The 13,560-nt window shown below is 46.7% G+C and overlaps 1 protein-coding gene across 17 annotated transcripts in view; it reads left to right on the top strand.

Moving 5' to 3' along the window:
- Positions 1-13,560, top strand: part of FBRSL1 (fibrosin like 1) — a 484,528-nt gene that overhangs the window by 208,670 nt on the left and 262,298 nt on the right. For 13 of the 17 annotated variants that reach the window (XM_088532480.1, XM_088532471.1, XM_088532481.1 and 10 more), the window contains exons 3-4: positions 2,722-2,823; positions 12,762-12,797. In XM_088532480.1, coding sequence (XP_088388606.1) covers positions 2,722-2,823; positions 12,762-12,797 — 138 coding nt within the window. The remainder of the gene's footprint in view (positions 1-2,721; positions 2,824-12,761; positions 12,798-13,560) is intronic. The other 4 variants (XM_088532474.1, XM_088532470.1, XM_088532466.1 and 1 more) reach the window with 3 other exon arrangements.

The following is a 13,560-nucleotide window of genomic DNA, read 5'->3' as shown; positions in this document are numbered from 1 at the left end:
GTTAAGCATCATCAGCATAAGCCACTGGCAACACGCTGATGAGGGCACCTCATGGTGTGTGCATGGTTGTCGATGGAGCCGCTCGCTGGGTTCCTGTGCTGCTGGGGCTCCCTGCCGTGCCAGGAGCTGAGCAAGTAACAGACTTCCCAGGGCACGGGTAGTGCTAGCCTTTATGGTGAAACGTGGTCAGGAAATATGGTTAGGAGGAATTTCTGCAGGTCGAGCAAAAACACCCAGAGAAAATCACTCAAAATCACACAGGGAAGCCACAAGCAACTTGACGAAACAAGCTTTTGACTGGTTTGCTAATACCCCTGGCTGCAGAGAGTGCCCATGAAACCAATGCATCCATTTAGCAAAACAACTTGTCCTCCTAGTTGGGTCCTGCCTGTGGCTCATTAGGGTAATTACTGATGAATTAAGGCAGCTTGGCTCAGCGCTCTGGCTGCGGGTGTGCGGGCTCCCCTGCTGGCAGGCAGCAGGTGTAAATGAACAAGATCTGTCAAAAAGGCTGATGACCCTCTTAATTCACAGCAGCAAACTGGGGACAGAGGTAGTGCAGCAAGTTTAATAATTGATATTTACTTGGAAAGGTTAATGGCAGCAGCGATGCTTCTAATTTGCTTGCCCGTGCAAGACCTTGTCAGGTCAAATTGTCTCAATTTGTTACCGGGTGTGTAGGTGTAGTTTCCCTTTAATGAAATTTGGAGAAAAGAAACAGGTGGTGTTGGGAGTACACTGTAACTCAAGGAAAAGAGCAAAAGGTTGGGAGCTGCTAACAGGCTCTAGTTAACTCTGCTAACTTTAAACAGCTGACAGTTCGGTCCATGTGAATAGTTCTGGTGAACATTTAAGTTTGGGAAAGTTAAAGGATTTGAAATGAATATTTCCTTTAATTTTCTTTTATCTGAGACTTGTTTAGGTGAAAAGCATTAGGTTTTGACAAGCTTTGGTCTGGTGCTGGGTGGAAGAAATAGAGTTATGGATTGGAAATCTAAGGCAAATATAAGAGCAAATCCAACATGTATTTATTTGCTGTGTTTGGGAAATTGTAATTCTGTCCTATAATGATAAAATCATTCCATCTTCAGCGAAAACCAAAGATCATGTTAACATTAGCTACTATATGCAGACATTTTCAGGTTAGCAGATTTGAAATACTTTTCATCCAGGAGTTTCCAATGAACTTCCTAATGACTCTGCAACAGCAAAGTTAGTTTTCAAGTGATCGTAGGAAGATCCTGATGACTGAAGGGGGCTGGTGCCTCTTTTCAAAATGACTTATTGACATGTGGTTTTAAAAGCTTAGTAGTGGTCATGACATCAATGTAGTGCAGATTTCTGTGCTTGATGTTGTTGACCTCCTTATTAAGGAAACGGAACAGTGCAGATTCAGCAAGATGCATTGCAAGTGGATTAAAACCTGCCCTAATAATAGGTGCTGCTGTCACAAATGCAGCCTCACCACGGGTTGGAAGCGCTTTGAGTGGATCCCAGCAGGGATTCCCTCTTGTCGTTATGTTATTGTAACCTTTTGCTGTGGGAGCAAGGATGAAAAATCACTCTTGATAAAAGTTTGCAGGTAGCCAGTGTATTGGACAAGTGGTGTACGATGTACGATGAGTGAGACCCTATGCAGAGAACAACAGTCCTTATGTGAAAAGATGGCCACAAGCAAGTGTATATTTTTAACATTTCAATGTGACCGAGTCTAAAAGTCTTTTCTTTAGGAAAAAAAAAATACACTGATGATGTGTAAGACAGCAGAAAGACACATAGAGTAAGGACTTTATGGATAAATATATTAATGCTTGAACACGAGCATAATGTTTCCTCCATTCTTTAATATATGTGGCTATACAAGGCTGTATGTGCTGGACTAGACTGGGCTCCCTGGAAGCAGCAGAGCTCTCTGAACACACTGGGGTTGTGCTCGAGCACCACAAGCAAATCCTTGTGGAGACTCTGCCTTGGACTAGGACAGAATGAAACAAGGGGATTTTATTGCCATTAAAAGTACCCATTTGTACAAGCCGACATTTTCAATAGTATAATTTAAATGGAACCAAGCTGTTATGAATAGAACCTATTAATAAATTAAACACTTCTTTCTACCCAATATTTCACAAGAGAATTAACAGAATAATTTGTTAGTAAATGAGCCCAGGAGTGAAGCTCTGAATGATACAGCTGTCACATTCTCCTCCTCCTGCAGCTCTTGGCATGTGTGAGCTCAAGATAGTTGTGATTTCCAACAGTGTCTCTTGGACTTAGTGTCATGCAGAGGAATAAGCATGATTTGATGGTTAGAGAACCAGCCTTGGCTGTTTGGTGCATCACCTGAAGAGCAGCTTTTAGGCCTACCTGCCTCACCACGTGTTGGCCGTTGGACAGCTCTTGGGGTGGCCGCCGAGGTGCTTCTCCTAACGCCATCTCGGTAGCACCTGGGGGAAGGGGGTTTTCCTTGTCACATCAAGCCAAGGGCCTCGGGCACAGCCTTTCCTGCCCCAGGCATGCCAAAGCTGCCGCTGCTTGTGTGTTAAGGACAGGGAGTACGGAGATGTGTGCTCGAGCACGTCCTCAGCACGCTCACAAGCATCCTCTCCCCGGCGCCGTGCACACAGGAGAGAAACACTCAATAAACTGCCGTCAGTGACCTCGGGAACAGGTGGCAGAGCAGTGCTTGAAAACCCACTTTTTCCCCGCTTCTTCTCCCTCTAGATGAAGGTCCCTACAAGCAGAAGTGGCAGAAATAGCGAGGAGGACAGCATCAGGGAGGCCACGAGCTCGCAGCGGAGCAGCTCCAGGGACCGGCTCAGTGATGTAAGTACCACTCAGGAGAAAGCATCGCCTCGGCGCAGCAATTCCCGCTGCTGACACGGCTTTTCATAAATCTTGCTGAACAAATGTTGGCATCCAGAGGTCACTGTGTAATAACTTTTTTTTTTTTATGTCATGATTGAGTGTTATGGCATAAGTGGTTGAGCTGCCTTGCAAACACTATAATCATGGTGCAAATAATATGATAAGCAAAAGATCAGAGATGGGAAAGCAAGATGGAATTGTTATTCCTCAGGGAGAAATGGCTTGATGTTTTGGGTTCTTTTATTTTTTTTTCCCCCGCTTTGGATAGAAGTTGTGTTAAAAAGCTTTTTACGGTGTTTTTGGTTTTAGCTACTGCACATAATTACATACTTTGGGTGCAAAGTCAGTTCATCTAATTTTATGCTTCCTGCCTCCAAGATAGGAAAGGCTTTTGAGGGGAGAGCTGTCTTTCTCTCAGGAAACACGATAGTATGTTGAGTGAAATGTTATGATAAAACAAAAGCAAACGGTACCTTAGTGTGTAAACACACAAATGGGCTTTTGAGTCACCAAGAAATCAATGGCAGTGCTGGGATAATTTTATATGAAGGCTTTTTGTGTTAGCAATTAGCATTTTGCCTTCATTAAAACATGATTTTTTACTAATTAGGACCTTTCCCGTTAGGACTGATTTAAATGAAGAACAATAATCAAACGCTGGCACGAGCATGTCTGAAATATTAAATTTGCCATTTCAATGGCAAGCCACTGAAATCCCAGAGCGAGTGGTTTTCATGTTGAGTTCTATTAATGTAAAATATGCTTCATAACTAAAACCTGTCACAGAAAACGGCTCACACCAGCTAAATTCAATTGGACAGTTAATTTAGCTTTAAAATTGAAAACACTACCTCCGCTTCAGGATGCAAAGGGAAGAGGGGGGAAAGCCTTTGATAAGTGTAATGTATTTGCTATTAAGGCTTTCAGAGCCCATTCTACAGGAGGAGAAGGGAGAAAAGGGGGGAAAAATGGCTCCCACAAATGTGTTTAAAAGCTGAAAGTATTTATTAAAAATGTCAGCAGAAAAGTGCTTTTGGCAGATTAAAGCGGGATTCAGCTTGACAGCTCTGACAGGGAAATGTGACGGGGGAAAATTCTCTCTACATGTTTTGAGTGCGAATGGGGCGCTGTAAACAGCCTGCACAGTGGGAGGAAGAGAAAAATAACATGTCCTGCGATGCGCTCGCAGGCTTGCGGCTCCGCGCGGCCGCGGCGGGTGGCAGCGGGGCCCTTTGGGACAAATGGCCTTTCGGCGCGGGCGCCGCGGCTGTGCCGTTAGCCAGGAGTGCTCTCGGGTGCTTACGTGCGGAGTTGGTGCAGTTAGGAGGCTCTCTCCTTTGCTGCCCCTCGCGACGGGTATGTGCCAGGTCCGTGCGGTGCGGCCCTCGCTGCGCCGTGACGTGGGGCCGCGGGAGGAGCCGCGCGCTCAGGCTGGACGATTCGCTGAGGTCAAAGCACTGAGTGGTCTCGGCGACTCTTCTCATTAAGCCAAAGCACCTAAAGCTTTTCCTCTTCCTTTCCTCTTGCCCACACGTCTCAGGTTGAGGCTGTAAGAATTGAATCGTGGTGCCTAATACCCTCAGCATCTTCTAGGCGAGTTGTTGAGTGGGAAGCAGGTACAGGGACGTGGAGGCAGTGCCTGAAGGCCGAGGCACTCAGCGGAGCTCCGCTGACCCGGCGACCTGTTGCAAATGAGAATCTTTCAAATTAGTAATTAAACAGTTTGCAAAGGAAGGCTCATGAATCATGGAACGCACTTTGTTCGTTATTTGACGAGTGCAATTTAGCTCTAATTACGTATTAACGCTTCTGCACGTACTAGTAAATGTTCTGTAGTCTATTTAGTCGCTGTCAGAAAGACTTAGAAAGTCCCCCTGGTGCAGTGAGCTGCTTTCCCACTTTGTGTGCAAAGAAATGAGGCTCAGACGTTTTGTAGCTGGGGAGCAGGAGGGAGAGCCCGTCGGCGGGCTCTGGCGTGCCGAGTCGTGCAGGGTGTTAGTGCCCTGCGGCTCGTCCTCGTGTTGCCCCACGGCTCTCGTCCTCACAGGGAGTCCTAAGAGATGGTGAGCAACAGACCTGGCTCGCCCCTCGCGCCTTGAGGGTTTAAATGCCCACTGGGTTTTGAAAGGGAAGGCAGGGAGAGCTTTTCCTCCTAGCTAGCGAGTACGGGCTGGGGTCCAACCATGCAGGGGATCTGGGGCAGCCACTTTTCCTTGTGAACCCCTGGGCTTCCTCTGGGGGCAGCTGCTTCATGCTCTCCCCCAGATCTCTCCTGCCCCTCTTGGTGCATTTGGCCTTTCAGGCCACCTTCCCCTCCCATCGCTGTTCCACACCCTGGAGTTACCATGAGTAAACGGGGCGGGTGGAGGTGGACGCGGCCGCTCTGCGGGACGCGGCGGGTGCGCGGGCAGCACGTGCACAGCGGCGTTGCCTGCAGCGTCCAGCACCGCTCCCATCAGGGCCACGGGGCGATCTGCTGCTTGAGGGGACTTCTTCAGTGCCACGTACGCCAGAAAGTTGTTCTTTATTTACATGAATGCATGGCGTTAGTCTCTAATGGAGCATGAAGGCAAGAAGTGGCCTGCTCTGTCGTGAAATAATTGCACTCTAAAGAAAACTGAAACAGATGATTGACTGTGTCTTGCACATGAGCGTGCACGTAGCCGCCAGCCATCGGCCACAGAACACGGCGCGTTTTGCTTCCGTCTTTGACATCGTGGAGAAGGAGCGTCACAGGGTCCAGCAGCCATCTGTATTGGATAGTTTGTCTCTCCAGACATTACACCGAGGGCCATTTATTATGGGTCATTGGGAAAAAAACTCTTATTACGATCCAATGAAATCATCTCTGGCTGGAGGGGTTTGATTTGTTGAGGCTGGTCTGTCCTTCAGCTGATGGTCTTAAGCGGAAAACTAAAGAAATTTTAACCCAGGTTTGCACAAGGGACTGTGCGGTGAGGGCGAGGGGGAATTTGCCACTTGTCAGTGTTGGGCGTTGATGTAAAATTCCCTTAAAATCCATTATAAAGCTAAAGTCCATATTACACATGTGCTGTCAGGGTCCTCTGCAAGCAAGACAGAGTCAACAGCGTTTTTTCAAAACAGGATTTTCCTCTGCTGTCTTTCATGGTGAGGTAATTGGAAGTTGCCAGAGAATTAAGAGGCAGATAAGCCGTTTTACTATTTTGTTGTGTTGACCCAAGTAAAAGTGGAAGATTTGGGCATTTTGTTTTGTTTTTTGCCCGTGTTCCATAATTGTCCTAATCTTTTCTGATGTCCTGAACAGTCCAAAAAATCCACCCAGAGCCTTGTATAATGGCTTTAAAAAAAAGGGTTTTATCTTTTTCTTGACCCATCAGCTTAAGAACTGCCTGCTTTTTAATGGATTTTCTCCCTCACTAAATTGAATGGATCGTCCCTCATTATCATTTAAATAGAACCCTCACTCCCTGTGAACATGGAAAATTTGAATGTGGTAGGAGAGCTGTGATAATTTGAAATATTCGGAAGGTGGGGGCAAGGAGCGGGGAGCAGGCGGCAAAGTGCAGAATTGCTGAATGTAATTGTCATGGATTCTCAATTTTGTTGCCACAAGATGGGAAAATAGACTAATAATTGTCTTCCAACCCTAGTAGAATAGTTGCCCTAGTTAGCTGAAGCTAACACTCTAATTGTCATGGGGGCACAGAGATGAATGAGGATGTATGCAGGGCACAGCCAGGGCTAAATTGAGTGATATACTAAGGCAAAGAGCAAATTGGCAATTATTGGCCCAGCTGAAAAGGTTGGCAGGTGTGCTGCTTTCTCACGAGCCCTTAGGGGGAAATTGGAAATATAAAATATCGACCATAAATACTCACTGATTAGGAAATATGTTGCAAGAGGTGCTGGCCACTTAAGAGTCAAAACTCTCCTTTTGAAGGAATTGACTTCAGCTGTGTAAAAACCAGCGAGCGCTGCCGCTAACTTGTTCAGCCCTTCTTCCTCTGTCTCCCATCCCTCAGGCTATCTTTTCTAATTCTATTCCTGTTTGTTTTTCTTTAAACATAATAAACAGAAAGCAGCCTTTTAGGAAACGCAGAGGTTTTCCCGTCTCTAAATGTTCTTGGATAAGTGTTTAGCATATTGTATAGACTAGATATAAAACTCTCTCGCTGGTAGATGAATGCAAAACAACTCCTGTGATTTCTAATTCAACCGTTCGCTGTGAGCCGCTCCCCTTTGTTGCCATCGCGGTCACCGTCTCCTCCTTCCCTCCTCTCTCCCATCCCGTGCTCTCCCTCCTGGCACAAGGGCACTCGAGCAGCAGCAGGACACGAGGCTGCGGGTACTTGACGTGCGCCCAAGGCTGCAGCCCCTTTCCAGGAGCGTGATCAAATGAGCCTTTGAAGTGAGGACAGGACCACAGTCACGGCCACCGCTCCTTATTTATCCACTCCCCAATCTTTGGCACGTGTGGGATACCTGGGCTCTGCTCTGGGTCGGGCGGCAGTGGAAGAGAACAGCCTGGCACGTGTGTGTGAGGAAGACCTCGGTGCAGTAGCGAGCGCTGTTAGTGGTGGTGCGTGGAGGAGCTTTTGGAAGGCTTGCGATAGCTCAGAGCGGGCTGCGAGCGCTCAGAGCCCCTCCTGCCCTTTGTTTGCCAAGAGCAGTGCACTCAAATCTGCTCTGGGTGCTGCTGTGCTAGCAGCAGTGTCTGCAGGTGGCCCGGAGAGCTGCGATGGGCTCCGAGAGCCTGGGGAGAGGGACAGAGCCGTGGGGAGCAGAGGGCTGAGCGCGGCTTGAGTGGGCTCCGTCAGCAAGGCCGGGCGGATGGTGCAAGGGCTTTACCCATTTAGCCAGTATGTAGCAGAGCTCTGTTTTTGGAAAACTTCATGGCAGTTGCACTATCTCTGCAACCACCTCCACTAATGTGTTTTTGTCCCTCTGAGCACGTCGGGGAAAAGTGTAGAATGTGGCAGTGCGTGTGCGTGCAAAGGTCCCTGCTAATGAACGTGTAGATGGAGGTTTAGGGATTGCAACACTCAACCCAGTCACTGGGTGTGAACACAAGGAGTCAAGAGAGTTGAAGAAGAGCAATCTCCAACTTAGTGTCGTAAAGGCAGCAACAGGAGAGTTTTAAGACTCCCTGTCAAGCCTTGAGTTTTGGGGAATAGGTTTAAAAACCAGCACATGCATAAGGTCTGTGAAACCTTGCACGTCCCATTGATTTGCGCAGTGTGCTTTGTACAGCTTTCTTTTGGTCCCTCAAAATGCCAAACAGTTGCATAAAAATCACTGCTACAGAAAAATCATGAGAAAAGCTGCAATGATTTGCATGAAGCTCTGGGTAGTGGAGTGTGGCTCACGAGGAGAGTCTGGAGGAGGCTTTGGGAAGCTGGTGCAAAGAACAAAAGTGTGAATGGGAGCGGCACTTGTGCACGTGCTGCACATTTCACAAATGGGGAGTTTTTCACATGGTTAGCTGGCTTACTGTATGTGAAAGATGGTTTGCTGCCTGCAGGCAAGTTTTGTAAAAGGTTTTCTTGGAAAAGGAAATAGTAGATTTTTCGAGTAATCAAAACTAATCTTGTATTCTCTTGTTGATTATTCAACATGAATAGATGACCAGATAGACTGATAAATATACTTGCTTCCTTCTGTCTCAATCCAGTCTGAGTACAAAATGGGAGTGATTGATACATACTGGAAACAGATGCAGCTGAGGTGAGCTCTCTTCCTGAAGAATGTAAAAAAGTACAATTAAAGAGTAGTTCTCTGCACATCATTGATTAATTGCACTGAGTGCCAACCATGCCACCTCAGGCTTGCTCTTTTGGGCCATAGGGTAAGATTAGCCCTGGGATCCAGCAAGGAAGAAGAACTGAGAGTTGCGAAATAGATTTCAGTTCTGCCTGTGGTCTCCTGGGGTGACCCTGGGCATGTCTAAGTCTTTGTCTGCCTCTGTTTCCGAGCGGACGGTGCCTTGGTTTGTTTCGCTCCGTGAGAATGCCATGGAAGGCCCTGCTTTTATTTATACAAGGGAAATAACTCTTCCCATCAGTTTAACAGATGATCTTGGAAAACCTGCTGAAAGTTATTGGCAAGATTTTTGTCGTGATTTTCTTTCCTCAATTGCAATCATGGTGTTTATAAAGAATAAAGAATCTTTTATATAAAATTGCTTTGCAGCTTAAGGTCTCAAGGACATTGGGAGGGGGGTAGTAAAGTTCTTCAACAATAAGATCTTGTCTGTGCTGCCAGAAAAGCGTGTTTTTTTACATCCAGCATAATTAACACAAGAGCTATCCCAGGATAGAAATAATTCACTCTGTGACATAACCGAAATGGCTTGTCTGTGCTGTCTGGTTTTGTTTTTAACCTTGGGCTTAAAAGGAACCAAAAATGCTTAGCTGTAAAAGAGCAAGTCATCTGCAAAATATTATAACCCATTTATCTTTGTGCACAAATGCCATCGGGCAGTTCCCGCTCTGTGTCCGTAGTGGCCCAGACCCCGCCGGTTCGGCCCCCAGCTCGTGGCAGTCGCCCTGCGAAGCTCGGGGACGAGCCCCTGCTTGCGACGCGTCCGCGCAGGCCAAACGCCCCCGCGTTGGTGCCCGGAGCGCAGTCGTGCTCCACGCGAGCTGCTTGGGGTGGCAGGCTGGTGCAGCGGGGTGGGTGCCACGAGGGTGGCCCTGCGCCAGCGCCCGGCTGCCACCGCGATGCCTCCGTTGACCGAGACGGGAACGGCAGGTAGAGCGTTGGCAGACTGAGACTCCCCCGCTAGCTCTCCGTGTCCGCGCGCTCCTGTCCCGTAGGTAAGAGTCTGCAGAAGTCCTTCCAGCTGGAGCTTTGCCTTCGTAAGTGCTCTTGCTAGACAAGCACTCATTCATAGTCAGAGGAGGTTTCTCCTAGCTTGGGTAGGTGCCAAGTTAAACTTCCACTAAGATTTCTTATATTGCAGCCCCTATTGATTACTTTCCTTATTATTTGATGTTGATATAAAGACATATGGATTGAGCTATGTTTATATCAACCCCAAAAGATTTTCTCCTTAGGAACATCCATCACAGTTGCACACAAACTGTTCTTTGGCGCTCATAGCAGATACTTGCTGCAGCTCTCAGAGTTTCTGTGCTCGGCAGTTTGGTTTGGATTCGCCTAAACAGCCCTCAGTGTTCACAGCTAACACAGAAAGCCATAGAGGCTTGTATTAAACGCACAGAAAAAATGCATAAAAACAGCTATGGAGAGCATAGGGGTGTTGCTCTGCATGAATTTAAGCATTAGGAAGGATTTTAGAGTTGAAATCCAAAGAATTTGCCAGTCGCTAACTACATGCATGCAATGAAAATGTGGAGGGGAAAAAGGTTGTTCCCCTCTGATTTCCTGGAAGTTTAGTGTTAAAATTGTAAGAGAGAGAAAAGTTCTTAGGTGTGAAAAATGCCAGAGTAAATTGCCATTTATTTTTAATCATTTCTGATGTAACACTTTATTCAGCAGTTGTTTTCCTTCTTTTCTTCTCAGTGGTTTTAAGTCAGTGGTCTACAGAAACCCCAGGGTTCCTGGACAGCTTAGGGCCCTGAAAGTTCTCCAGGAAAAGTGGGTCTGTTGTTAACTTGCTTGAGTTTGTTGTATAAGGGTCCGCTCCATCCCTGAAAAATACTTCGGGGGGCCACAAGTCTTAAAAATGGAAAACGCATTAAACTGAAAACTCTGAGGGGTCATTTCTCCCAAGGCTTTTTAAAAAAGACTCCTGTTTTTGCTTTTGGTCATTGTTTCCAGTTTTTTAGACTTTTTGAGTCTTTGTGTTAGAACTAAACTGACAGGGAGAAAGAGGGGGAAATGCTGCCCTTTCTGCCTTCCTCCTCCCACTTCTCAGAGCAGATAATTTACTCTGTCCTCATTTCTCCATATACTTTAGGTGAACTGCCTGATCAAGCTATCAAAAGTGTCAGAACAGATAATTGCATATATAGATAGCAGCTGTTCAGCATACTTGACTAGATAGCAGGATATTGTTAATCTTTTTTCACTACAGTGTGGTGAATTCTGTGCAGTTTGAGGAGTTCGAGCGTTTAAGTGGAGGCAGGGATTTATCTTAATATCTCAAAGAAGAGATAAGCGCTACTGTCCTTCACTTCAGCAGTACGTAACTTAATTTCTAGATGCTTTACATTAAGAAGGTTTATAAATAACTCTGCACCTTTTTGTAGTGTTTGGAGGCAGAGGCCAAATCAGTTGTAATGTTGAGGAGGCTGAAGGTTAAGCACGGAGAGCTATTTAATGTGTTATTGCTGCTGCAGCCTTCCCTGGCCAGCTCCCCTTCCCGCTGGGCAGGTTCCTCCCGGGCTCCCACACGCGGCAGCGGCTGCTGGGCCCGCGCTGGGAAGCGGCGTCTGCTCCGCGGTGGCTGAGAACCGACGTGTCTCGGCTCTCCTGCCCGTGCCGAGCGGCGGGGCGCCTGGGGAGGCTGCTGGGGCCCCCCGAGGCCGCTTGCCCAGTTGTAGGTCATTGCTGTTGTCTCCTCCTCGCTTGGGAAACTCCTCTGTGGGTGGTTGGCCGGCAAATTGCTTCTCTGGCCTCTAGGGTAATTACAAGGCAGTGAAACAGGGTTTCCATGGGATGAGGGACGAGACATGTCTTTCCTTGACTGCAAGAGTTTGGAGGGTTTCTGGGTGTATCTTCTGGTTAGTGGGTTTGAAATTTGGCGATACAGAGGAACTGTTATCTTACTGGGGGGAAATTACAAGTGCTCGCAGCAGCCTGCAATCAGTTTGTATCAGTTCCTTTGGGGGAGCTGGGCTGTCATAGTGATTTAGTAACTTGCTAAATAACTTTTGGCAGACAAAAAAATCCTCAAGATCAGCCTGGAACAGTTTCACATTTTTGTTCAGGCTTTGGTGCCCATTAGAGTACCAGTCTTGGAAACAGAGTAGGTAAGGCTGCCCAAGTCTTGTTCAATAAAACATGTAGTGAGAGCATCATGACTGTAACTGCCGCTTGGAGATTGGCCTGCAGAATACTTGCTGGGTCGTGTGGTGCTGCTCCCTCCTTGTCATATGTTGCCATAGTTTTAGGCTTTTTTTCTCATTTCCAAAACAGCCACTGGAAGCAGTGGCAGAGCTCATTTAGCTGCTCCTGAGAGCCAAACCTGTCAGCTCGACAGTACTCACTCTTAAAGAAGGGAAGAAGATCCAAGTCACTGGGGATAATACAATGAAAGGGAAAAGAAGCAGATGATTTGGCAGCCTGTGAAGTAGGTGAGGGTGTGTTAGAGAGGAGCAGGAGGCAGCGCGAAAAGGAGCAAAAGTAAACAGTGTAATTTAACTTGCTCAAAAGGGACAGGCTACTTAGTAAAGCTCTGAGAGATGATAAATTAGTGGTTTGCTGCTATTGTTGTTTTGGATAGAGCTGTCATAGAGAAATACTGCAGCGATGAAGGCTGGAGGCTCTTGAGTGTGCAGAGGGGAATGGAAAGGGGGATGTGTGGCTATGTGATTGCAAGTCCAGCCCCGACTGGAGAGCGTCCTTATACACGGGAGCTGGGAGCTGCAGTTACGTGCTGAAGAGGGATGGTTTCAAATGCAGATTAAATGCATTCTTGAGTCTCTGTTCCTGTGAAGATGTATCCCACACTGAAAACTTTCACCTTAGTTGGAAGGTGCTGTGGAAGCCCTGCTGTAGTTTATGAAACCCTGTCTGAAACTACCCTGGGGCCATCACCTGGCAATGCTCTCTTGCTGTTACTCCTGCGGCGGCGTGCAGAATGTCAGAAAATAATTAGAGGAGTTCTGGTTGTGAAGTTTTCCCCAGAGGAGTATTGGGCTGGGGGAGGGAATCTCAAAATGATTCTTATCTTACATTACAGAGAATCTCTTGCATTACTTACTGTGGCATATTGTTTCCTCCCACAGAGTTCTGCTCAATCGCTTTCAGGAAGAGGCTACTCCGTAAGTCATTTTACAGCTAATTCTTTCACTTCTGTTGATGTTGATTGCAGAGGTTTACACTACCTATTGCATATCCACTGACATGAAGGAAATGCAAAAAGCAGAAACGGAAAAAAATAGGCTTAGGGGACTGTATTACACCTGGCCAGGGACAACACTGACATGACGGAACATTAAGCAGTCTGTTTGGGGGGCTTCTTGAATTAAATTTTGTCCATGTAGAGAAGGGGTTTTGGTGGTGTGCTTTGGGAATGGCATTCTGCTAGTGGATAGTCCTCTCCTGAGTGTTAAAGGACACAGGTGGGGAGAGTTCTCAGCAGTGGTGGGAGATGCCTCCTTCCACCTCACCAGTCCCCATACATAGTTTGTGTTCTACATAAAAAGATGAAAGACAAAATTATTGCATTTTAGAAAAAACTATGCCCCTTTACCAGTCCCAACAAAAGTCATTATTTCTTGTTTCCAAACTCTGAGCTATAAGACATTGTTGCAGGAAAAAAATGCTCAATTTCAGATGAGGGTGATGTTGTTGGTGTTGTGTCTTTCTTATAGGAAGTGTTATAGGGCTGTTTTTTCAGGGCTGGAACACATTTGCACGTGTATGCAATGTAACAGTGATGTCTAATTGACGACTTCTATTCACATGTGTCTTACTCATATGTACAATGACATTTTTTCGAGCAGAGGTTGTATAATTACTTGCATATTTGGGTACCTTTTTGCTGCTCAGCTGTCTGAAAAGGCAGGCGTGAAGATGATACTG

This window comes from Tinamus guttatus, unplaced genomic scaffold (assembly GCF_059628265.1).
Source record: "Tinamus guttatus ecotype Peru unplaced genomic scaffold, ASM5962826v1 Tinamus_guttatus_pri_ptg000459l, whole genome shotgun sequence".
Classification (NCBI taxonomy): Eukaryota; Metazoa; Chordata; class Aves; order Tinamiformes; family Tinamidae; genus Tinamus; species Tinamus guttatus.
The sequence above is the reverse complement of the archived record's forward strand: the minus strand, read 5'-3'. Positions and strand labels throughout refer to the sequence as shown.